General features: G+C 47.3%; 2 protein-coding genes across 5 annotated transcripts; one reads left to right on the forward strand and one right to left on the reverse strand.

Moving 5' to 3' along the window:
* Window positions 1-6,584: 6,584 nt before the first annotated feature.
* Window positions 6,585-15,145, reverse strand: SPATA2 (spermatogenesis associated 2). 3 transcript variants are annotated; one of them, XM_017832354.1, is made up of 3 exons: window positions 15,041-15,145; window positions 12,001-12,438; window positions 6,585-10,372 (listed from the first exon to the last, which is right to left on the reverse strand). In XM_017832354.1, exons 2-3 carry the CDS (start codon window positions 12,316-12,318, stop codon window positions 9,119-9,121), a joined length of 1,572 nt encoding a protein of 523 aa, XP_017687843.1. In that variant the 5' UTR covers window positions 12,319-12,438; window positions 15,041-15,145; the 3' UTR covers window positions 6,585-9,118. The 3 variants fall into 3 exon arrangements, with proteins under 3 accessions (XP_017687843.1, XP_017687845.1, XP_017687846.1); XM_017832356.1 differs by lacking the exon at window positions 15,041-15,145 and adding an exon at window positions 14,718-14,776 and having other exon boundaries at window positions 9,119-10,372; XM_017832357.1 differs by lacking the exon at window positions 15,041-15,145 and adding an exon at window positions 14,588-14,682 and having other exon boundaries at window positions 9,119-10,372.
* A 378-nt stretch (window positions 15,146-15,523) lies between these two features.
* On the forward strand, window positions 15,524-21,596 carry RNF114 (ring finger protein 114). Of its 2 annotated transcripts, none has more exons than XM_017832352.1 (6): window positions 15,524-15,685; window positions 16,493-16,643; window positions 17,749-17,855; window positions 18,389-18,503; window positions 19,285-19,392; window positions 19,601-21,596. In XM_017832352.1, exons 1-6 carry the CDS (start codon window positions 15,567-15,569, stop codon window positions 19,664-19,666), a joined length of 666 nt encoding a protein of 221 aa, XP_017687841.1. In that variant the 5' UTR covers window positions 15,524-15,566; the 3' UTR covers window positions 19,667-21,596. The 2 variants fall into 2 exon arrangements, with proteins under 2 accessions (XP_017687841.1, XP_017687842.1); XM_017832353.1 differs by lacking the exon at window positions 15,524-15,685 and adding an exon at window positions 16,278-16,393.
* The last annotated feature ends 3,018 nt before the right edge of the window (window positions 21,597-24,614 follow it).

The raw sequence follows: 24,614 nt of genomic DNA on the forward strand, positions 1-24,614 counted from the left end.
GGCAGAAAAAGCAGAATCAAATCAGTGTCAAATCCACATTCACTCCAAAGACATGTGAGCATCCTACTTGTGCTCAGTAAAAGTCATTTTGCCAACAGGCTCTGAGCCTGTTGAAAAGCAGGAAGTACAGTGAAAGGAAAAAGAGGATTTTTAAATCAAACACTGAAACATACCAGAAAATGCCCACAACGGGCCCTGAGATACAGACTCAGGAACAGCCAAGAGGCAAAAATACAGTGATTTTACCTTGTACCACAGCAGGAACATTTGGGTTTGATGGTTCCTAGCAAGCAGAGTTCTTGGTGGCAAAGCACTGTACGTTTTGCACTTCTGCAGCTATGTGATGCTTTCTAGGGTCTCTCAACTTTCTTTCCCCCAAGTCATGTTTATAGATCTCACAGTGCTTCAACATATCCCAAAAATTATTTTACAGAAAACAGGTTGTTTTCTTCCTCAGCTTTTCATTGTACTGCAGCTAAGCCCAAGTAGGATGATGGCTACACACCATGTCTTCATGTCTCAACTCCCTGCAGAGCAAGACCAGACAGACACCAGGTCCCAAAGGTATCTAGACCATTGCAACATTTAACAGGCCATATTTTAAGCTGTGAGCAATGAACCAGGGAGAAAGAATTTAACTCCAGCTGCAGGCAGATCTGCAGTGAAGACAAATTTGTGCCAAAAGTTTTCAGTGTGAGTTACCAGCATCTGAATACTGCACCTTTCTCTGTTGTGAAAGGAAGCTCTTGGACATAAGCATCATTTTATTAAGCAGCACATAATGCTCACTGTAGTATATACAGCAGCACAGTTATCATGCTCTATTTCACAGCATTAAAAATGAACTATTCTCCAAGCAGGAGAAATCTTCATATCAAAGATTCAAGCACCACAGGCTTTGGTGCTGTCAGAAGAGATTATTTTAATTTTTGATATGCCTCTAAATAGTCCAAGACTTTACAAGTCACAGTGGAAAGTGAATCAGACTTTGATTCCTGAAAGAGGCAGAAGTCACTAGAAGAGTCCAAGTGAAGGGTGTTTTTGAAAGACTAGACATGGCAACTCTTCCCAGAGCCTGGCAGTGATGTGTGGAGTGGAGAACACATCATTTCAAATGACTCAGTGCTTCTCCACCTGAATACTGAAATGCAGGAGTAAGAACGGGAAAGAAAAGGATCCCTGAGACTGACCTTTCAAGTCTGAGCTCTGAAGATGCAAGGTTCTCCCTGGTGGTATGAGGGCCACACACAGACCAAACACCTCCTTATACCCTCAAGTACTCACCCATTCTAAATCTTTTTTCTGTTACTGATTTACATGAAGAGGTTTTATATTCTCAAGGTGAAATTCTCCACTGGAGATCTACGAGTGGAAGACAGAGTCTAGCAGCATTCTCTGCTCAGCTAACACATCCCCAGTTCTGTCCTGGAGCAGCCGCAGGACACCCAAACCCCTGCAGACACAGTATCTGCCTGGGCAGACACTGAACAAAATACGCCCTTAAACGAGGTATAAAGTCCCCTTAGATCCTTATCAACACAAGACCCAAACTGCCAGATCATCTGCATGGAAGCACCCTCTGTAAAAATCTGCTTAGCAGAAATCAGCATTCCTGTAACATGATGCTGTTCTGCCACTAGGTTTCACCTTATTCCTTACACCGAATTTCTACCCTTCTTACCTTTACCTATGGCCTTGCTCACCTCCCCCCCCGTGTTTGCTGCAGCAGCTGTACATGAATCTCCTCTCAAAAGCTGGCCAAGCACATCTTACCCCCACCCAGGACAGTCTCACCGTGCTCTGTCCTCCAGCACAAACCAGCCGGGCACAGGCAGTGACCAGCCCCAGAGTGCCATCTATGGCTATTTCACAGGACTTCACAGCACAGCAGAAAACACACAGGCACGCTCATCTCCCCTCCTGGCATTAGGAATATCCCTCAGAAAAGCTTCTGTCATTAAGGTCTGAAGAACAAGAGAATTTAGTCACAGCAGCAGATGCAACAGTAGCTGCCCTAAGAGGGTTTTTACTTCTCCTGGAGCGAGAGGCAGAGCGTGGGGAATTAAGCCCCTCTCCCCCACTCTTCCCAAAAAAGGAGAAGCAGAACATATGCACACAGCCCACTGATTTCTGCTGAGGTGGCCCAAAGCCAGCGTATAAACCAAGCTGGGTACCTGTGAAATGAGGCTGGAGCACGTTAGCATTTTTAGAGTCAGAAACCGAGTATAAAGCAAAAAGAGATGGAAATGGCATTCTCCCCTCAATGCACATCCCAGGACCAATAAATGAGCCACCTCCACCAGGAAAACCAGCCACCCAAGGGAAACCATGTTCCTGGGGAGGTGTTTCACAGCGGTGCTGAGCTGACCCCTCTGGAAAGAAAGGCTTATGGGGCCAACCCTGGCCCTGCAGCTGAGGAAAGAGGCTTGGAGCAGGTGATGTGGCAGGTGCTATCCTTGTCTGCTTCTGCCACTGAGTCAGCCTGTGCAAGCTGCAGCCAGTAAATCCATACAGCCCCCACCTCCATGAGATCACCTGGGCACTGGTACAGCCAGTAAATCCATACAGCCCCCTCCTCCGTGGGCACATCTGGGAACTGCTGCTGCCAGGCACGGAGAGAGCTGTCAGTGGCACTCAGCTGATCCTCTCGGCCACCCCTTCAGGGTCACAGCACAACCCTCTCCATGAGAGGAATTACAATGCTTGGCTGTATAGGAGAACATCTCCAAACCACCCAGCCAAACAGACCCCATCACTCCAGAGCAGGACAAGCCCACCTACACGCCCCAACCAAGCCAGCACAGCACTGTCAGGTGTCTGCTGGCTTTTACTGGCAGGAGCTGCATTCAGCATTCCCACCCAGCCATGCTCCACCCAGGAACACAGAGGGTCTCTCTGCTAGGACCCAGGTCTTCAGGAGATCCTCTGACCCGGTGCTAACATGGGTATCTAACAGGTTCTTCTGCACCCTTCAAGGGACCACATAGATCCTTGTTCTCCATCAGTGAGCTCCTCCCAGCTGCCACGGCCCCACTGGGACCACACACACCCCCACAGCTCCCAGGGGCACGAGGGACACAGGAGAGGAGGAAGCCTCTCCTCCCCCCCACAGACTGCCCTGTGGGAAGGTTCACCATGAACATACTGGTTAGCATAAGTGCACTGAGACATGTAAACAGGCTGTTCCTTTTCAGACTTCCTGGATGACAGCACCTATTTTCATTGAGAGTTCATTTCTTAGTGTTTGGGGCTTACATGTGTGCAATGATGGAGAGTCATGCAGAGCTCTCTGCTTTGGCAGAGACAGCTCAACAGAACTGGCCGTGCTTTAAAAAGGTGGTCTGTGAAGACTTCAGGTAAGGCAGTTAAATTGGAGCACACTGCACACAAAGCTACAGAGCAGATTTTACTTACTTTGGGAGAAAGCAACATTTTTCACTAAGGAGTTGATGAGCAGTTGTGGGTTGATTTTTTTTTTCTTTTTTTAAAGCAGGTTGATGATGAAAAATCTCAGAACAGTATGACTATCATGAGAATGATTTCTAAAGCAGGAAGCATGACAGTCCCACACCCACAACAGCAGAAGCAGCTGCCACACACAAGTTGTCAGCCACACGCTGCAGGTCTGGTCCTGCACTACTTAAAGCTATTGGAGCTCTGGCACTCTCTTCAATGCAGAAAACTGCACAATGCAGAATTAACTCAAAACCTAGATAAGACAGAAAAAAACAAATGAGTGGTATTACCCAAGTCAGAAAGTATTTCACATGCTTATCTCAAAGTAGGAACTCCTATGACAGAGCCCAGTCTGAGCAGAAGCAACAGAACTACCACCACCACTCACACTCAGCATCTGCAGCACTCAGAAAAGAACCTACCAATAAGAAATATCAGTAATTAAAACAATCTCTAACCTCATGTGAAGTTCTCTGCAATATGACTTCAGTGCCTCCCAGACTCTGAAAGCTAAAAGAGAGATTTCTCCTTGAGGCTAAGGAAAAAAAAATAATCAGAGCAGGTTGTTTCATTTTTATCTGGAACATTTCCACCTGCCCACCTTTTTTCTGCACAAAGCCTTTCCAAGTTCAGTGCAAGTCCATGCCTGGCTTTAAGTACAGGTGACACAGGAAGCTGCTGAGTGTCAAGATGATTTTCATGGCCCCTTTGCTCTGCTACAGCAGCAGAAAGCCAGGGCTTTCTCCAGCTGCCAGCTGGAAGGGAATGGGGAGCAGGGGTGGCTGGCTGCAGCCGTGGCCCAGCAGTAACTAAAGCCTCTGACCCTGCTGTTCCTCAGGGTAAGGGAACAGCAACTCCAGCTCTCCAGAGGCATCTGAGGCAGCACGGCCCAGATGGGAGAAACATCCTGCCTGCCTTTGAAAAACCCTGGAGCGATTCTCCCTTACCAAATGGCAGGAACCTACTGGCTGTCCCTTCAGGGACTCCTAAGGAGGGCAGACTCTTCCTTTTGCAGAGGTCAGAGCACCGAAGCAGCTGGTTCCAAAAAGGCAACAACCCATCGCAAAGCCAGAGCTCCCATAGCCTGTCCCACACTGTGAAAGCAGCAAAAGCAGGAGGGGGGAAATAAAGAATGATATGGATTGGTCCACTTTGGGCAGTGCTATGTGCCATTAATCCCTGGTTACAGGTCAATCATCCCCACAGCTCTGCAAGGACAGCCTGGGATCAGAATTGCCTTTCCTGATTCTGGCCCAGGGCTGGCTGCCCACAGCTGCCCACCAGCACCTCATCTGCCTTATCCAGGGATCTACATTCCCATCTGATCCAAGGAACAAACATGATCCACAAACTGATCCACACAGAACAAACCATGCTGGGATCTCCTCAGTGCCGAGCTCTGGTGCCGTGAGGACCAGCCCTGCTTCACACACAGGAGCACACTGAAATCTGCACAGAAAGCCTGTCAAACTGAGCAGCTGCTCCCTGGCTCTCCTACACCTCTCCTCAGATGGAAGAGCTTCAGTTATGTGGCATTTCTTCAGGATTTGGGAGGTAAAAGAGCTGCTGCCACATTACATGCTTTAACCCTTTGCCTTCCTCCAGGCACTGTGGAAGATGTGCTGCACCGTGTTCATTTTCATGTGGTGGCTCAGCGCACAAGGCTGCCCTCAGAGTCTGGTTTTCACAGCAGGGGTGTAGGAGTACAAAACCACAAACCTACTTAGTTACTGATTCCCTGCCCCTACATTTTCAGACTGGCAAGACAAGTTACAGAAAACCTTCTCTAGGGGAATACATCAACTGTAGAAAAGTACTTAAGAGTAACTGCAACGTTCAATTTTACTTAATGTTACACAAGAGCTCTAAGACATTTACATACTTACAATCTTAGATAAACACAACTACATTCCATGATGTTCAGAAGGAATCATGGAACACCCCTCACAAATAACAGACAGAGACATTTGCAGCCCAACTCGGTTACTGCTTAGATACTTAGATATTATGCTAAAAGGCCTAATTCACTCTCACTGATTAAGAGAAGCAACTAAATGAGAGCCAAACTAGGTTCATCAACATATACCTTAACTTGCAGGCACCTCCTGCTTTTCTCTCAGTCACTCTGGCAGCATTTATCACCGTGCTCAGATTAGCTCCCGTTTCAACAAATACTGGAAAGGTGAATCTTTTTCCCTAAAGAGGGTCTACAGCATAATTAGCACTAAACACGTAATTAGTACTAAACGCTTGTAATCCAGAGTCATCTTCCAGAAAAAACAACTTCAAGGAGCTGTCGGTTCAAACCACCAAATCTAAACTACTTAACAGTGTATGGAACCTTTAAGCTTCTGTTGAGAGCAAAAGACGCAGAAAACAAGTTTATAGATCTGTAATCAGAAACGCCAGACAGCAAGGCAGCACCAAGGCTTGTTTTATATGCACCAGAAACACGTCAGCAGGAGAAGCGTCACAGCATGAGGGAAGATTTCCTGCAAGAATATTTTAGTTACCTTGAGCCTGATTTTTATAATCCTCCCTGGTACTTCCAGTAATCTCGGCAGATCTGAGCAGAGGACTTGTAGAAAAGGCACTTCAGGCATTTCAGCATTCACCTGACATGCTTTAACACAAGGAACAAACGAAAAGAATGATCTAGTTTGGAACTTGAGAAATTATCCTGCTCTGGAGCTAGCAGGATGCAAAAGGAGCCAGGTGGCCTAATTCAAGTGCCAAAATGTACCTCAGTGGTATCACACATCTTCTGGGAGATGCAGCTTCCATCAGGAAGCCAGTTAGATAAGTGTCATGGAGAGCCAAGGCTGGGAATCCATGGAGGTTAGCTCCACATGGCACACAGATCCTGCTCCCACCCCACCTCAGTCTGCTGCAGACTGCTGACATCCCGGCTCACATGCTCCATGGAACGCTCTGAGTCATGCTGCTAAGGCTGGAAAATAAATGGGTTTTAAAAAGCTCTGTGTTCTGCAAGCAGCACACCCAGTCTGGGGAGGCTGAGGCCCATGATACAGACGTTGTTGCCCGTTTGCCCAAGACCCCCTTTGTGCACCAACTCATCATGGCTGCATGCAAACACAGTGGTGAACAGACAGCTACATGCACTCGACTTTAAGAAAAGAGTTAAGCCTTTTCTTAAAGGCCTCTTTATTTTTTTTTAAATTCCTTCAAAACATAAATTAATTTAAACAAATCAGATGCAAAACACCTGCATTTTAAATTAGCATATATTTTACTGTATCAATCACAGCAACCTCATACAGTAAGATACACAAAAATAGAGCATGGTATCACTTCAATTCAACACAGGTTTGTTCTACAGGATTCCATGACATATATACAGAGGACTTTTCTTTTTTCAGAGCAAGCATAGTCCCTGCTCTGGTCACCGTAAAAATTACGTGGCATCACAGTTTTAGTTATTCACTGTAGTGTGAGTAGCCATATGGAAATTGAACTTGTGAACTAGAAGATACACTGTAGAGCAGCCAAACAGGCATGACACTGCAGAAGGTGAACAAAACCAAAATAACCACCGAAAGGAAAACCACCTTCAGACTGCATTGTAATAGTAAAATTGTTTTTTAAATTCTTCACTATATACATAATGTATCTACATTTGTGTCATATTTATATATATATATATATATTTATAAAAAACATACAAGAGTTTGAAAACCTTAAAATCATTCACCTAAACAACATTCACCCCAACCTTTAGGGTCAGCAAGGCAGTACTTGACCTTGACATTATGTTCAGTTGCAGTCCCTGATTGTTAAACACACACCATTCACTTTGTTTCTTAGTGCAAACTGGACAGTAACTTATTGTTCTCAGCCCTCTGTAAGACCCAGGTTCCATCTTATTTCCATTATGCTTCTGACACCCATTTACGGCTAAAATTATTTTAGCTATTTTACAATGTTAGCCTATATAATTTCCCCCTCTACCTACCTGAAGCCCTCCCCCCACCCAAAAAAATGTAAGACAAACAATCATTCATGCATGTTTGTGTCACACAGGGATTGATGGACACTGAATTGAGAAGCCTAGACTCTAACAGTGGTTAAAAACCCCTAAGTGAATAATTTCAGTGCAAAGTGGACTACATAGTTTACATCTCAGCTAGAGTTCTTTACAGATATTTTGAACACATTTAGTTCTGCACATCAGATTAGGTTGCCTGATACTTTGTGCTAACTAGCTAGTTGGAATAAGGGAGTTAGGATTCTTATGGGTTTCCTTTTAATAAAAAACTAAAGTCTATTCATAACCAGGTGTTGTTTGGGGGTCAAACTGTACAGAGCCCAGCACCAGGGAGTCCTGATTCTCAGCCAGGGCTCCCAAGTACTATAGCTATAGACAAGGGTTATTATCTGATTCACATCCATAACTGATGGCTTCACTCAAACAGGAGTCACAAATGAGCTCTGATTTTTAACCAGGCCAGTGCTTTACTTGCTGGACTACACTACGGACTTGGCAATGAATTTGGAAGCAAGCATAACATTAATACTTACAATTTCCATAACCACAAAGAAAAAGCGTGCACTGAGAAGCAAAATCCTGCAACTCTTAGACAAGACTCCACTCAGACTAGTGCTAGTCTTATCAGAGGGGAAAAAAAAAAAAAAGGCAGATTAAAACCAAGAATTGATCAGAGCCAAGAACATCAGTCTGCCAGAGTGGCTATAATAAGCTATGAAATAAAGTACAAGGAAAAACAAAAGGTCACACCTGAACAAATAACCCAGAGAGACTTCATAGTTATAATGATTCTACCACTTTTAAGAACTCAACATATTAAATATTTATTAAAAATAAACTGTTTCCAGATCACCTATTTACAGTACAAAGAACAGTGCTTAATACATGTGCAACAGAAAGTAAAGAAAATGGATACTCATCTGAGAGGACAACACTCCAGGCATCATCTGAGTGACACAGATACACGTTCACCTCTTTAAAATACCATACAGTAAAATCCAGAAGGATGATATTGGCAACACCGGAAAATAAAGCACGTATTACCCAGATTCAGATTACATAAGCTTGAGATAAACAACTGGGAGAGAAGGGGAGAAGGAGGAAACAAAGACAAAAGGAAGAGACGCTGTGGTGTTTGCATTTTGGAGATCAAGAAATGCAGACACATGTCAAAAAGTAGTCCTTGTTGGCAAAACAAGCCATTCACATATTTCCTGCACATTTTGAAGTCATACTTTATCAAAAACCGGCAGTTTTGTCGCTCACAGAAAATGAGAATCTTAATTCTCTGGCTTTATCTTCAAGCCCTGCCTGGCTTTGTTTGGGCCAGGAGATGACTGCGATGTAACAGAAAAGTGTGATGTCACTTTTTAAAAATACAACAGCTGCCAAGTTTTAAGGAAAAATGTGCTCTCTCCCCCATTTAAATTGAAAAGCGATGATCATTTAGGAGTTACCTAAATTATAGCAGCATGAAATCTAATGGATCTGCAGCATCTATGAAGCCACAAAAACCAAGAACTGGCACCTGATCACTGAACCATGGTTCCAAATATTTGGACGTGTGGTTTTGGTAAGAGGTCAGTGTGGAGTCAGAACATTAGTTAGGATAGCCCTTTCCCCTTCCCCTTTCCTTCCCAAACAGACTAATCGGGTCTATCTATAGACCACGTGGGACAGCTGGGATGATTTATAGTTTAACTGGTTGTTAGGCAGGAACCTGTGGAGCTCACTCTTCCTACAGCAGGGGTCATAATAGTAAGCATTGAGGCAAGAGTCACAGGAGACTTTTGAGCAGAACGTGCAAGTGTTCGCAGCTCCGGAGCGGTTACAGAAGCCACAGCGAGAAGTGCCCGAAGGTTTGGATTTGGAGCTGAACTGAGCAGCTCTGTCTTGGCTCTGAGTCTGTGATGTGTACTGTGACTTCTCCCTCAGAGCAGACGCAGGTGACAAGCTGTCGTTTGGGAGTGGTTTGATTGAGTAGGTGCTCTGTTTCACCGCTGGGTATTCCTGCCTCGAGCTGAACAGATTGTCACACTTTTGGCAAACAGAAGTGCCGCAGGGTACACCACAGTTCTGGCACTTGGGGGAAGCAGTCTCTTTGGCTAGGTGGGTGCGTTTGTGGTAAACGGGGTTGGCATCGCTTCTTAACAGCCACACATCAGGCTTAATAGATTCTTGTCTTTTAAAATTTAACATACCTCTAGAATCGTGATCAGTATATAAATCTAAGTCCTCTTGAGCAGAAAAATAAGAGCTGTAAGGGACGTTTGTTCTTAGCATGCCATTGTGATGAGATGAAGTTGGCAAGTACTCGTCTGAACACCCGTGTGGGGAGCTGGACATGGTCAGCAGAGAGGGTGACGGGCGGATAATTTCATCTTTAATGTCATCTTCCGCATCGACCAAAATCGGCTCTTTCCTGAGGCTCAGGGAGCTCATCAAAGGGGGTTTCTTACTTTCCCAGTAATTATCATACGTATCCACTGATTTGGAAGGCTTGCTCACCTTTGGCTTGAAGTAATCTTTAGAGGCCCGTTCACTGGCCGATTTCTGGAGCACCATCCGTGCCATGGAAGTGTTCAAGTTCTCCTTGCACTCCACACGCCGCTTCATGGCCTCGGAGCAGCCTCGCACATCCTCGCTGCTGTTCTTCCGCTCGTTTATGACATCGATCTCGGAATAACCTTTATCCTTCACTTGCAAGTGAATTTCAAGAAGCTGCTCACATTCCACTTTGGCCAAAAAGAGTTCAAATGAAATCATTTTCACTTGGATGGCATCGACCTGCTCTTTGAGCTTATAGGTTGTTCCCAGTTCTGGGACGTAGCCCATGTAGTTCAGAATCTGCCTTACATCATCTTCGGTTAGAGCAGACTTTACATAATAAACAAAGGGTCCAGTGTAGGTCTAAGGGGGAGGGGAGGGGAATAAAAGGAAAACTAGGTTACAAATTCAGTGGTGGACTAGATGTTCAGATAATTCAGTGACAGAGAGCATTATAATTAAATAGAATAATAACGACTGTGAACACATGCAACTCCCTTGGCAAGATGAGCTCGATTTCTGCAGCCCTCCTGTTCAGCAGATGGAAATTCCACATGAGGCAAATTCAAAGTAGGAGAGCTTTCATTCAAATTAAAATCCTGATTAGCATAATGTCCTCCCTGGTGATTTAAATCACTCTGCTATGCACTGACATTAACTTTTATGCATACTGGACATGTCTGCATTACAGGAAGTCTACCATGAAAGGCAAAAAGGCCGGGGAATTTCGGGAACTGCCCCAGCCAGGGGCAAGCTGGAGACAAGAGGAACCCAGAATTATAGCAAGAGGGTCAAACTTGTCTTCAGTTCAGCTTTAAATGGACTTGAGGTGCACACTATTTTCTGTACTGTTACTAAACAGTTTCAAACATCAGTTCTATTTAATTTAATTTTAATTCAGAAAACTTCCACTAAAAGAGCCCCAAAAGCGAAGACACAAGTTTCTGCAAGTTGAAATACCCTCAGCACCTGGCACACCTGAAGGACATGCTTAACCCACTTCAGCCTGTTCTGGACTGTAGGCAGGAGCAGCACCAGAACTTAATCATAATGAAGATTTACAGAGAGATCCAGAAGAAAGACAGTTTCCCCTTGGGGAAACAGAGAACTCTCAAATGTTCTAATAATGTCCAAATTCTCTGCTAAACAGTGAAACTGTCTTTTTACAACTGCCAAGGACTGCAGACACCAATCCCAGCAGTCTGTCTATCCAGCTTTCAGGCCTCAAAACTGTTCTTGTAATTCAGGTGCAGCATTCATTACTGAAACACTGCAGCAGCTTTGAATAAGCATCTAAGAACAGGTAAAAGATAAAACAGAAAACTCAACAGCAGAGAGCTCCCTATGTGATTTCCAGCACCCAAGCCCAGCAGTGTGTGAGTTCCCTCTTCTCTCTCTGAGATCCTGGCATAGGAAGATACATTTGAGAGTACATTAAAATCAAAACTTCACGAACTGAGAACTGACAAGTAGATAAAAGATATTCTGAAAGCAATTCTTTTGGAGATGTTCCTTCACCATGATCATACAATTTGTGTGAAGCTCAGCAAAGCATCCACTCGAACACAGGCACTGGGCTTAGTACTTGTGTCCAGTAACAGCTGTGGCAAGACAGAAATCTAACTCTGAGTGAAATTAAATCCAACTCAGGGGCTCACCTTCATGAAAGCATCTCCAAGTAGAAATAAAACAGTGTAGCAGGGCAGACTGAACAACAACCTTAAACAAGCTCTTTTTCTATTTTATACACATTATAACTTCAGGTAGTACTTGTACTTCTGCTCTTGGGATACTCTCACCAGCACAAGTTCACTTATTTTACACAGAAACTTTCCTATGGCTTCTGTTCACCAACTGTATATAGACAAACATATATATCATGCCAATAAACAGGAAAAAAAAAAGAAGGCTTTAAAGGAACTGCATGAAATGTGTTAACAGAAAGGAAAACAAATCATGTTCTCACTAAGGCTACACAAAAAATGTCTTACCTTGATATTTCTGAACTCCTTTTTCCAGGGGTACAGAAAGAGATTAATTCCAACTGTCTCGAGCATGTTGAATGCATTGTGGAGGCAATGTAAACTCGAGGATTTCACAGATCTCAGTGAGTTTTCAGCCATCTCATAAAATTTAATCAACCGGAATCTATAAAAGGGATCGATTTTGGGAAGGCAAAGTAAGGCCGCCGCTGCCACTCGCAAGTACTCATCGTTAATAGGACGCTGCTTGTTGTCAGAGGCATTCAGTTTGCACTCGTGGAACTGTACATACTTCCGAAATAAATCGTCTTTGTATTTTGTATCCATTGAAATCAGTGTTTCCCTCGCGCTGGGGCAGCTACCTCGTCTCTGTCATGGCTGTTTGGCAGTAGGTTGAGTGTCTGGCATCAAGAATCTTCAGCAGTGGCAACTCTCCTGGAGCAGAAACTGAAAACAAAGACAGGTCACCCCAGGTGCCCACACCCCAGGTGTCCACAGCATCTCCCTGCCCCACAGAGCTCTGTAATCCTGCTCTCACAGAGCAGCAGCTCCCACAACAGCCTCTCTAAGACTCCAGAACAGCGCGAGCGGCCACAGAAATGCTGCTGTCCTGCTTCTCACTGTCATTCCCTGCTCCTCTCCCAGGTCCCTGCCCAAGTCAGCACCACCAGACAACACCGAGAGCTCGGTACAGCAGAGCTGGGCAGGCTCCAGCCCACACTGAGGCTTCCCTGGCTCTGGGAACCCAGGGAGAAGTAACTCACAGCAAAAAACTGCAAGGAGAAGGATGAATTTTGAGAGTCTCTTCTCACCATTTTATTTTCCCCTTCAGTTCGCAAAACTTATACAAACATTATTTTAAACAGTCCCTGGGGGGGTTTTTGTCCCCTTTTTTTTTTTTCCATGTACAGCGATACAAAGTTTAAAAAAATTCCACAAAGAAGTTTCACTTTGCTCATCTTGGTAAAGCATCTACTTTTTTCCCCTCTTGTGGCACAGGACTGCCCCTAAACTGAGAGGGTTTATTTACTTTGCCTTTCGATTTCTAGCATTTTCTAGGCTTTTGATGGCCACTGACATTCCCTGTGCTGGCCCTCCCAGTCCAGGCCCGTGCTGGGGCAGCTCTGCAGCCATCTCCAGAGGGCCCTCTCCCCTGCAAACCACAGCCCAAGTTTCAGCTGAATGCTAGCAGCTGCAAACACAACTGACATCTTTTAGGCAAAAAAGCTACACCTGCCGCCTTCAACGGCTTTATTGAAATCGAGCAAAACCCATTTCGGTGTTTCCAGCATGTGCTTTTGTTGGCAGGAATAGTTGCTTTTATGGGCACACTGATCCACATTTTCACCTCACTGAGCTCACACACTGCACTGAAGCAGCTGGTGACAAAAGAAGCTCCCAAACGCTGCTTTACCAAAACCTTGGTAATTAACAGGCCAAGTGACTCCATCTCGAATGCCAGAGGAACTTGTGATCAAAAAGCAGACCACAGGCTTTGTTCTTCACCTAAAAAAACAACCCAGCCCTTGAACTGATGGGAGGTGGGAGAAATCAGTGCAGTGTTTCAATTGTAGTCAGTCTGAAACTGCACTTCAGAGAAGACTTTTCACCCAGTATTAATAGCTGCTAGAACAGCAATCAATTCCCCCCACTTCTGTTACAGTGAAAATCACTGCTAAGAGCAAAATTAACTGAACCAAAGGAGCCAAAACACAAAATACCAACAACCAAGAGGCCTGGAAAACAAACAAACAAAACCACCAGCCTAGCAGTTAACACTCCCTGATGAAAGGCTATGCCCAATGCCAGCCCCGTAGGGGGAAAGTTAAGTAGCAGTTCGGTTTCTGCTCCCAGGCACACGGTGCTGGCGTCAAAAGACAGGCTGTGAATCACAGGAAATGTGGAGTGCTAAGTTAACATCTCAGCATAAGGGCCAGAAGCAGTTCCCCCTCTCTCCACGTTCCTCCCCCAAGTTGTGCAGGATAGATCTGTGGACAAAGACATCAGAGCCTCTTCCTTGGCAAGAAGAGCTGCACAGGAGACTTGCAGAGAGAGATCCTTGTCTGGCACGTCAGCGAAACACCCCCAGGACACTGAATGATCCCGTGCTGACAAGGAACCGGAGTCAGAATAAGAGTTCCACCACCCCCACTGCCACTATCCACCAAACAAAGCACTCGGTTACACGTGAGAGATGTCAGGGTCAGGAGAGTTCCCAGATAAAAAGTCCTTCACCAAGGCCTTGCAGATGGCAGCCCCCGCCAGCCCTGCCTCTGCCCCGGGGATTGCACACAGGTCAGGGCTCACAGGGTCGAACTGCAAACCAGGACAGACCAAACCCCCCGGGCTCCGTCCCAGCCCCCCGGCAGCACAGCCATGGTTACAGGCTCGGGAGCCGCGCGGTGCAGCAGGCACGGATAAATATAGGCTTAACAGCGCACTGGTGACAGAGCACAGCGAGGAACGAGGCTGTTTTCTGCTGCAAATTATTGACTGAAAACCTCGAGATTTCCTGGAGATGCAAGAACAGTAAAGTCCAGTGTCTGCCGGTGGGACAAGAGAACGTTCCTACCCATCTCCAGGGCCAAAACCTCACCCGAGGGAACCAACTGTCCGACCACGCTGGATCACTCGGCTGCACAAAAACCTTGACAGCAGCAGGGGAGCAGCAGGAGACGGGCACTGAGGTGCACCCTCCTCCCGAAGTACACACACACTGCTCCTACCGTGGCCGAGAGCACCAGGAACGCCAGACTGTCGCCGAACACCTGACAAGGCTCCCGGACACAACGGCTCCCAACGGCCCCCGAGCCCCGCCGAGCGCTGTCCGCCGGCAGACGGGCGGGCGGGGGCCCGCTCGGGGCCGGTTGGTGCCCGGTCACCTGTTGCAGAGCCGGGGTGAGGAGCCCCCAGGCACCGCCGGGGCCTCCCCAGCGCCCGCCGAGCCCCGGCTCCGGGAGCCGCCGCCGCCCCCGCCCGCCCCGCACAGCCCGCGCTGCGCCCGCCCGCCCAGCCGAGCCCCTGCGCCGCGGCCTGCCCCGAAACTCACCGCTCCGCTGCCTCGGCGGCGCCCGGTGTCCCGTGCGCGGCCCCCGGCGCGCTGCCCCGCAGGGAACAGGGACCGCCCGCCCTCTCGGCTCGGGCAGGGCCGCGGCGGCGGCGACCCGGAACTGAACGGCGGCGACGGCGCTTCCGCCGCGGGACGTCACGGGGCGGGGCGGGGCGGAGCCCTCAAGGCCGCGCCCCCGGGGGCTGCGGGGGATGGAGCGGCCGTGGAATGTCTGTGGGGCAGTGGCGGAACCGGCCGTGGGACTCGCGCGGTGCCGGGAGCGGGGTTCGCGCCGCGCTGGGAACCCAAGCGCGGCCCCGCGGCCACCGCCAGGAACGGGAATAGGGATACGGGGCCACGCCCCCGCGCCGGGCCACGCCTATCGCAGCGACCACGCCCACTGTGTGTGACCTCTCCCACCAGCCATGACGCGTCATTTGCATGACCACGCCCACAACGCCGGTCCCGCCCCGGGGCGGGGCGGGGCCGCGCGTGCGCAGTGCGCCCCCTGGCGGCGCGGCGGAAGATGGCGGCGGGCGGCTCGTCGCGGGTCCCGGAGCGGCGGCAGGACCCGCTGTCCCGCCTCACCTGCCCCGTGTGCCTCGAGGTGTTCGAGAGCCCCATGCGCGTCCCCTGCGGACACGTGTGAGCGGCCGCCGGCGGACGGGGCGGGGGGGAAGGTGTCGGGGCTGGGCCCGCGGGGGCTGCGGGGCCTCCGGAGGAGCCGCAGCTCGTGGGGGGCTGGGGGCAGGGGCGGCTCAGGGGGCGGCGGTGTGAGGGCAGGGGCTGAGGGCAGGGGCTCCGCGGGCTGCTCTGCGACTCGGCAACGGCTGAGGGGTGACCTGGAGCGTCCGTGAACGAGAGAATTAAAGAAAAGCAGAGGCAGAAATAAACCCACTATTCTTCCACTTTCGGTTCCTCATCTTGCTGAGGGATGCGGGCACGGAGCGCCGGGACAAGGGGGAATGGCTTCCCGCTGCTAGAGGGCAGGGTTAGATGGGATTTTGGGAAGAAATCCTTCCCTGTGAGGGTGGTGAGGCACTGGCACAGGTTGCCCAGAGAAGCTGTGGCTGCCCCATCCCTGGAAGTGTCCAAGGCCAGGCTGGACGGGGCTTGGAGCAACCTGGTCTAGTGGAAGGTGTCCCTGCCCATGGCAGGGGGTAGGAACGAGATGAGCTTTAAGGTCTCTTCCAACCAAACCACTTTATGATTCTCAGCGGAAACCGAGGGCGCAGAGCCCTGTCCAACAGCAAATAACGCTGGGCAGGACGGCCTGGGATCCTCCTGCTCCTCCCTTGGGTGCCCGAGTGCCAACGGGCCGATGCTTTCCCTGATCTCATGTTTCAGGACTCGGTTATCCCTGCGGGCAGGGGGCAGGGAGGGCAGTGGGTGATGGTGCTGGTGCCCGCGGGGTGGGCTGTCTCACCGCCCGCCTGTTTTTCTCCACCACAGGTTCTGCACGCCGTGCCTGCAGGAGTGTCTCAAGCCCAAAAAGCCAGTGTGTGGTGTGTGCCGCAGCACCCTGTCCCCTGGGAGCAGAGCTCTGGACCTGGAAAAGCAGATTGAAACCACAGAGACCACTTGCAATGGCTGCAATAAAAAGGTATGAAGGTGGTTGGAAGTTAAGTGCCTGACGTGTTCCTGCTCAGCGACACTGCTCAGAGGGAAATAAAGTGCTTGCTCCTCAGCTTTCGGCAGAATCAGGTCAAAATGTTCATTCTGATATGTTCTAAAGGTATTTGATAAAGGCAGCACCCAAATGTTGGCATTCTTTCCACAGTTTTTTGTTGTTCAGGAAGCGAATTTCAGATGAAAGAGACTGATTTTAAAATTACAGTAAAACCTTGCTGCTGTGGCAATGTCCTTGTGAATGAAACAGTGTAATGAAACAGTGGCTGTGGGAGTTAGAGAGTGAGCTCTGGCTCCTTAACAGAAATTTATTTGCTTGTTTTGCAATAGTCATGAGTCAGAGTTGTCTTGCATGGCTGGTGTATTCCATGGACTTACTGGTTGTTGTGTCTTGCATGTTGAATGCCTGTGTGACATCCTTCCTGGGCTTCCCTTTCCCTTGGTGATGTTGAGCTGCTTAGCCCCTTATACATTAAGTGAATGTATAAGAAAATATCCTAGCACATGACAGAGCAACAGGAAAAGGATAATTAGACAAACTAAGGTGAGGGTGAGGGTTCACTTAGTTTCACTGTTTATTTCTGGGTCATTTCTTCATTCTGTCTCCATTCCAGCTGAGAGAAAACTGCAGTGTCTTGAGTTACAGCTTCCCTTGTTGTAAATCTGAGTTTTCATTAATGGGATTGAACAATTAGCAATCAGTTTATACCAGGAGCTGTCCTAAAAACCGAGTTATTTTCCATACACTGTTCTCCTCAGTGACCAGGTGAACTGGCTTTATAGGAAGCTTTTGTTTATCTACTATAGTATGGTATATAAAATAGTATGTAATATAGGTTAAGAGAAGTGAGCTGTCCTGAGCAGGGGTGTGTGTAACATAGCACAGGCAGCAAAGTTACAGGTTAACTAATCTGTATCTCAAAAGTTTTCCACCTCACCAGCTGAAGTATTTGGATTTTCTGCTTTAACACTTGTACAGAAAGCTGCTCTGGGTTACATGTTTGCTGCTTCTGCTTAGAAGTGTAGCAGGAAGTGCAGGTAGTTTGAGTTAATGTGCTGTGCCATTGTTGCCTGCACAGATGTACCTCTCCAAGATGCGCAGCCACGCGGCCTCATGCTCCAAGTACCAGAATTACATCATGGAAGGTGTGAAAGCTGTGACTAAAGAGCCCCTCCACAACACCAGGTAACAGCTCTGCTCCGAAGCGCTTGGCTTTTTTGTTACAAAAAGGAATCTTAAAGTACGAGCAGACTTTACCTCCTCCCTCGGTTTGGGTGTTAATTTTTATATAGTTAAAAACTGAGCCTTAATCCTGCAGCTGACTGTGCCCAGGCAAGCTGTGCTGCTTCTGCTTAGTCCATGCACAGGACATCTTTAAGATCAGGGTATTCTGTACAATGTGGCTGGGTTTTTAAAAGAAGCTTCTATCTTTCTGTCTCTTAGTTGTACTCACTTATGATGAGGGGAAGTAGGAATTGGTTGCAGTGCACTCATGTGTGTGGTACCCTGTGCATTGAAAGAGAACATTTGGCACTTGGAACATTTGTAGAAGAACTGTAGATCAGTCTAATATGGACAATGTTGAGTTCCTTAAGCTATTGTTAGGAGTTTACAAACTGATTGTTAAAATTAACTTGTCCTAATTGAATAAGTAAGATTATTGCTTTGAATCATTTGTATGTGTAAATAACCTTTTTTTCTCCTCCCCCCCCCACCAGGAACTTCCCAAATCGCTTCACCTTTCCTTGTCCGTATTGCAGCGAGAAAAACTTTGATCAGGAAGGGCTGGTCGAACACTGCAAAGCATTGCACAGCATGGATGCAAAACAAGTGGTAATAAAGAGTCTTGGTGCAAGAATTGCAACGAAGACTAGTCTTAAAGCCCTTTGAAACAGTGAATTAGAGACTTCCTCTTGAACGAAGTGCATATAATTATTTCTGTTAAGTCCAGTGTGGCTCTGCTGGTCATGCCTTTAACTCTCACGTAATTCTGCTGTTGGCTTTCAGTGCATTTTCTGGAGGTGACTGGTCTCTACTCTGACTGCAGCTGGGCCACATCCTCCTTTCATATTTGAAAAATGGCAGACACTCAAAGTTAATTGGACACAGCAAATTAATAAAATATAATTTAAAAAAAGGTTGTACATTTACCTTTCCTCTGTGCTGTTTTCAGAAAGAAGATACTATAAGCCACTGGGGAAAATGCTTGCAAAAAATAGTATACCGTTCTAGTAGTCTTTCTGTGATACTTCCTCTTATGTAAGAGGAATTGCAAAACATGGAACTGAATTTGAAACTTTCGTTTTTCTGGGAAGTTTTTTGGAATTCCAAGAGTTCCTTTTTTCTCCTGGAGAGTAGTGAGTTCTGATTTTCTGAATGTGGGAGAAGAGTAAGCTGTTCCATTTCAGGGATCTAAGACGTCAATTAAAATTGTCTGAGGCTTTTGTATCAAATATCCCAGCAAGGTATTGGGCAGCACTTTGCATATAAAATAGTGGCAGCACAAACCTTGAACTTCAACCCTCCACACTGTCCCTGCCCTGCCCTCCATGCTGCCAATGTAAAAGGATTTAACCATTGGGGCCTAACTGGCTTTTTTGGGTTTTTCTTGAAGGTTTGCCCGATTTGTGCCTCAATGCCATGGGGAGATCCAAATTACAGGAGTGCTAACTTCATGGAGCATCTGCAGAGGCGACATCGCTTTTCCTATGACACCTTTGTGGTATGTGTATCCTCCCCCTTGGAATGCAGCCTGATGGCTCATAAACCTGGGCTGTGTGACATGGCCACTGCTGTGAAAGCCCACTCTGCACATGGTGTCCTGGGAGGAACTGGAGAGTCAAAGGGAAGGACAGCTTTTGCTGCTGTTAGTTGTTGTATTAACCAGCGTGGATGTTGCAATAAAGAATTTCTGTCCCCTTTGTTCACAGGATTATGATGCTGATGAAGATGATATGATGGAACAGGTTTTGATGCGTTCTTTGAGGGATAAATGATCCAGCTAGAAGATTAACTGTAAAACCAAGCTTCCACAAGGGGGAAATGCCCAGCATCCTTGCACTTCTCCCTGCACATCCCAAGGTTAACTCAGGCGTCCAGAAATATGGAAGACTTTAATCCTATCTCAGTTTCAAATCCTGGTTTGATATTTCTGTACCACTCAAGTCTTTTGGTATCATGGTCTCTTGCCATTCAGCCCTATCAGCCTCATTTTTCTACTTGCTTCACACAAAGCTTAATTGTAGATCACCATGTGGGAACCAAATCTTTTTCCTTTCCCTGTGCCCATTTCTTGGTTTCTTTGGCAGTTGTGTTCCTTTGACTGTCTAAAAACAGAAACATTCCAAATGGAGTGGCCTGAACTAGTTAATAAATATCTCTTCCCAGTCTCATTTACATATCCCAAGTGATAGTATGTGAGGTGTATTTGTAGCTCTGTTTCCCTTTAGTGAGACTTCCAGGTGCTAACTGTAACTGTCAGACCAGCTCTCATTTAAAGTGACCTCTGATACCTGTGATTCCATAATATTTCCCAGTGTTTCAGTCCTTACAGGCAGCCTCCCAACTATATGGAAAACATATCCTCAGTATGAGTCTTCAAACTGTAAACTTTCTTAGCAAATCTTTGCACTGTGTAATCAACTAGTCCAAAATACTTCAGTTCTATGCATGATGATTACTTTCCTCCCTGCTCTTACTATAATTTCTAGCCTGTAAAATTAACTTAATTGTTGGTCTTAGTTAAAACACATAATTTTTAACTATATTAGCAAATATTAATCATAATTGCTGGCTTTATGATTAAATTGGTGGCTTTGAAACTGGTTTTCTAGTGATTTTAAGCCTTATCCTGACAGGGGAATTCAGAAGGTTTTTTTCAATACCTCTGCTTTCTATTTAAACTAAAATTTTCATATAAATTCCTGCTTTTTCCATCTCTCAAGACAAGCTGGTGGCAAAACTTAGCAGTGGTTCACAGCACTTTCTTTTTGCATCACAGATTTAATCAGGTATTTTGAATTCCTGTTCTTAATATAAATGTTCCCACAGCAGCTGAAGCTGTACTTGGTTGGTTTTCCATCTAGCTAGCAGTATGTGTGTAGAGTCAGGTGTAGCTTTCAAGAAAAATTAAAATATAACCCTGAAAGCAGGATGACAATTCCAGTCTGTGGTCAATGGACACTCTGTTTTCAAGCCTACACTTTTAGCACAGAGATTCCTTAGTTTTAATTTGATGTTTTCAGTAACTTCACAGACAAGCTGTTGAGATGTAACAGTCTAAGACACCCGACCAGAACTTGTAAATCACTTTAGTGTTGAGATGTCTAATGTAAGCATTGCAATTGGAGCAGTGGACCTGCACCACCCCAGAACTGAGCACTAATTAATTTATTTGAGCAGTAACCTTACTCATCATGCTCTTCAGACTGCAGTGTAGCCTTACCCTGAAAATAATGAAACCACCCCACCGAAAACCTCTGATCAAACTTTGTGTCCAGCCAGACCTCTAACATGCATCAGTTGAACTTGGGTTTAGTGTGGTTTCCCCTTGGAATAGGCTGTTACAGACTTATCACTAAGTATCTGCATGGGGACTGGAAGCTCAGTCCTGGAGGGTGGGAATTGTGGATCTCGTGGTTCAGTGGGAAAGGAACTGTGTTTGAAGGTGGTTATTTTAATGCTTGACCTGCAAAGAGATGACAATTTATTGGGGGTTGGATGGGGATCTCTGAGTTCTGGCTAGAGTGCAGTTTGGTGATGCCCATTGCCAGGAATCCAGATTCCTGCTACTGTTCTAAGTGCACTTCCACGCAATTCTGGTAAAATGTTTAAGGAGCAGTTAGAGCTTCCGAGCAATTACTTTGTCATGTTTTTGACTTTTGAAGACAAGTTACAAATAAAGGCCATTTAATTTATAAAATCCTATCTTTGTGTCACCCCTTGTCATTTCTTCCTCATGGAAGACCTCCCGAAAAACTCTTCTTGCCAGCTGCATAACTCTGCAGAGAGCACAGTAGATGTTGAGAAATGCAGGAACTTTAACTTTTGGCTTCCATTAAATATTTTGTACTGATTAGTTGGAACTTTATTTACAATCTTTCAAAGAGCGGACCATGGAGGTTATGAAAAACAGTTCAGATTGAGTGTGGATAAAATTGTGCTAGAGCTGACCAGAGCACTGCAGGTGCAGCCTTGGGTGGGATCCTCCTGTAATCCATGGGAACAACCTCTCGAGAGTCCAGCAGGGCTTTTCTGTGGAGACCACTGCAGCTGCCATAGCAGAGTACTGGCTGGAAAGTGCATGCTAGTTGTGCTTGAGGTTTGGTTCCAGGAGTGAGGAGTGAGCAACAGGAGCGTGGACAGCACTGCTTCCCATCTGCTGAGCACCCATCGGGCTGCCCCGAGGTACACGTGGAGTTCCACTGAGCCCAGCTGCTGAGGAGCCTTGTGTCTCCGCGCCGGACTCCATCAACACACACAGACATGTTTGCACTCGCTGGGGTACGTCTTACTGATGATACTTGTGGGTTGCTGTAAAGCCGTTCAGCTCATTTGGGTCATTAAAAAATCCTTAGTATAGAACAAGCCGGTCTGGGCTTCCAAACCCTTGGAGTGTCCCTGTGGAAGAGTGAAGTGCTCTGCCAGAGCTGCTCTCGGCTCGTCAGCACCTGATCGTGCAGCCACAAACCCTGAGCGCCCATTGTGGGTGATAATGCAATCGGGCCAGCTCGGACCTGTGAAATTCCCCAAGTCTGGCACAAGGAGTCAGCCTTAATAGGACAATTAGCACAGAGAGACAGGATGGGAGGAGACAGGCTAGCAGCTGAGCTATTTTATTAAGTACATCTTTCTCCAGCAAACGACTGGCCTTAATAGGTCTGACAAATTGTTGTCGGCATTAATTGCCTAAGGCACAGGCATTGCTTCATCTGGAATTACAGTGGTAAATCCCCATGGTCTCCTTATGCTGTGGGGATGAGATCTTGTCAAGGATCCTATCCATAATAAGGCACTGGTGGTATGTTCCAGGTCCTCATGTCACCTGATTGACAAGAGAATAGCAAATTTCCTTTGAGGCCCTTGGCCAGCTATCCTGCACAGGTACTGGTGAGACCAATGCAGGAAGGATTAATCAACCAAGGCTGTGTTAAGTCATGGAAAAGCAAATGAGGGATGTGCTCATAGTCCTAAAGCTTTTTTTTTTTCTTTTTGAATATACTAAAAATTATAATGGGGCATTTACCTCTTTTGGGCTGGGGTTTTATTTGTTTTCCTAATGCAGAGCTTCATGTCACAGTTGCATTGGTCTGTGCTTCATCAAAAGCAACTCTGTTCTATGGGCAAATTCCATTATTCTACAGGACTGTTGAAACCACTATGAAACCTTGCTTTTCCTTCCCTACTCCTTCCCCAAAACTCCAGAAAATACTTAGCACTTAGTGAAAAATTAGTGTCATTGCTACAGACTTGGGTCTAGTTCTTCTCACATTTGTTCTGTCTTTACCCGGTACTCAGACGTTTTGGTTTAAACAAAGAATTCAGTGGAGCTTCTGGGAGCAGCTTTAGTCCCCCATGCAGAGAGTGACGGTCCGTCCCCCAACCCGAGTGCAGGGGATGAGCTCCCCCGCCCCGCTGCAGCGGTGGCCGCTCGGCGAGCGCTGACAGCAGAGGGAGGTCTTGCATCTTGGAGAGAGCGAGGCTCCCTCCTCCCGGCCCTGTGCTCAGCCCCGGCCTCCTCCACCGGGCTCAGGGGCTGCGGTGGGTTCCAGGGAGCTTCTCCAGCCTTGCAGTGAGGTTTCACACCCCATCCCCACAGCTCAAGGTCAGAGCTTCCCTTCGCCCCACCACAGCCTCCCTTGGTGCCAGGTGCTCTTCTCTGCAGCCAGATATTCGAGATGCTTCACGGAGCCATGGGGCCAAAGAAAGTAATAAGAAGTAATAAATAATAAGTAATTTGTAGCAGATCTGTTGCTCTGGAGGTGGTTGGAGTGTACATGTGAGCTCCTTGGGCCAGTCCATGTGGGTCTGGGATTGGAGCTGTGCCACAGGGTGGTGGCCAGTCTACTCTGACTGCCCTAAGGCTCAGCTGCTGCCAGAACCCAGTAGTTCAGTGCAGGGTGGGACAGCTGAGAAACCACTGTCACTTCCAGCCCATGAACCATTGCAGAGCTTCCCCTCCCCTCTGTGTCCTGCTCTCTGTCCTGTAGCATCCTGGCTCACAGGCAGGTCAGGTCACTTGGTCTCAGTTTTTCCCCTAGCACAGGCAAGTTTTTTCCACATGCAGTGATTGGAACAGATTATTACCATTTCAGAAAGAACAGAGGAGCAGGCTTTGCTTCTTGAAAGAAAACCACCTCACTGTGTTCCTTGTACGAGTGTCCCCAGTGTAACCACATCCGTGGTAGGTGGAGGACGGTGGGGGGGCACTGCTGAGGGGCTGGGGGAGGCACCTGCACAGCACCCGGACTGCTGCCCCCTGCCCCAGGGGCTGCTGCACCTCTGGACCCCCGAGAGAAAAGGGGGGGACCTCGCCTCTGTGATTTGCATCCCCCAAGGCCTTCAGGGGCACATTTTCCCCTGAACTTCAGGCTGATTCAGGGATGAGTTTTGCAGATAAACACCTGCTGAAAGCCACGGGCAATTCCGCAGCCAAGGAGGGATGATCCAGCTCCAGAGCACGTGGCTGCAGGGTAAGAGTTTGCAAATGCGTCTGGTCTGGGCAGGATGCGCATGGCTGGCGGGACAGGCTTTCCAAGCTGTTCCTGCCCTGAGGAAAAGCTGACAGTGAGCTCAGTGCTGCAGCCGTGCCAGTGGAAAGCTTTGCTCCCACTTCTGCATTTCATGTGGTTGTGGCTGAAGAGTAACGCGTGGTCAGCAGGGGTTGAGTCACAAGTGGCCCAGCACACGGTGCTTTTCCGAGTGGCAGGGCCAGAGGAGGCATTC

Source organism: Lepidothrix coronata, unplaced genomic scaffold, assembly GCF_001604755.1.
Source record: "Lepidothrix coronata isolate B3197 unplaced genomic scaffold, Lepidothrix_coronata-1.0 Scaffold201, whole genome shotgun sequence".
Classification (NCBI taxonomy): domain Eukaryota; kingdom Metazoa; phylum Chordata; class Aves; order Passeriformes; family Pipridae; genus Lepidothrix; species Lepidothrix coronata.

Coding starts and splice junctions, on each gene's coding strand:
- SPATA2 (XM_017832354.1), bottom strand. CDS start 12,318: ATGGATACAAAATACAAAGACGATTTATTTCGGAAGTATGTACAGTTC. Junction 10,373..12,000: donor AGGAGTTCAGAAATATCAAG/GTAAGACATTTT, acceptor CCTCCCCCTTAG/ACCTACACTGGACCCTTTGT.
- RNF114 (XM_017832352.1), top strand. CDS start 15,567: ATGGCGGCGGGCGGCTCGTCGCGGGTCCCGGAGCGGCGGCAGGACCCG. Junction 15,686..16,492: donor CGCGTCCCCTGCGGACACGT/GTGAGCGGCCGC, acceptor TCTCCACCACAG/GTTCTGCACGCCGTGCCTGC. Junction 17,856..18,388: donor GAGCCCCTCCACAACACCAG/GTAACAGCTCTG, acceptor CCCCCCCACCAG/GAACTTCCCAAATCGCTTCA.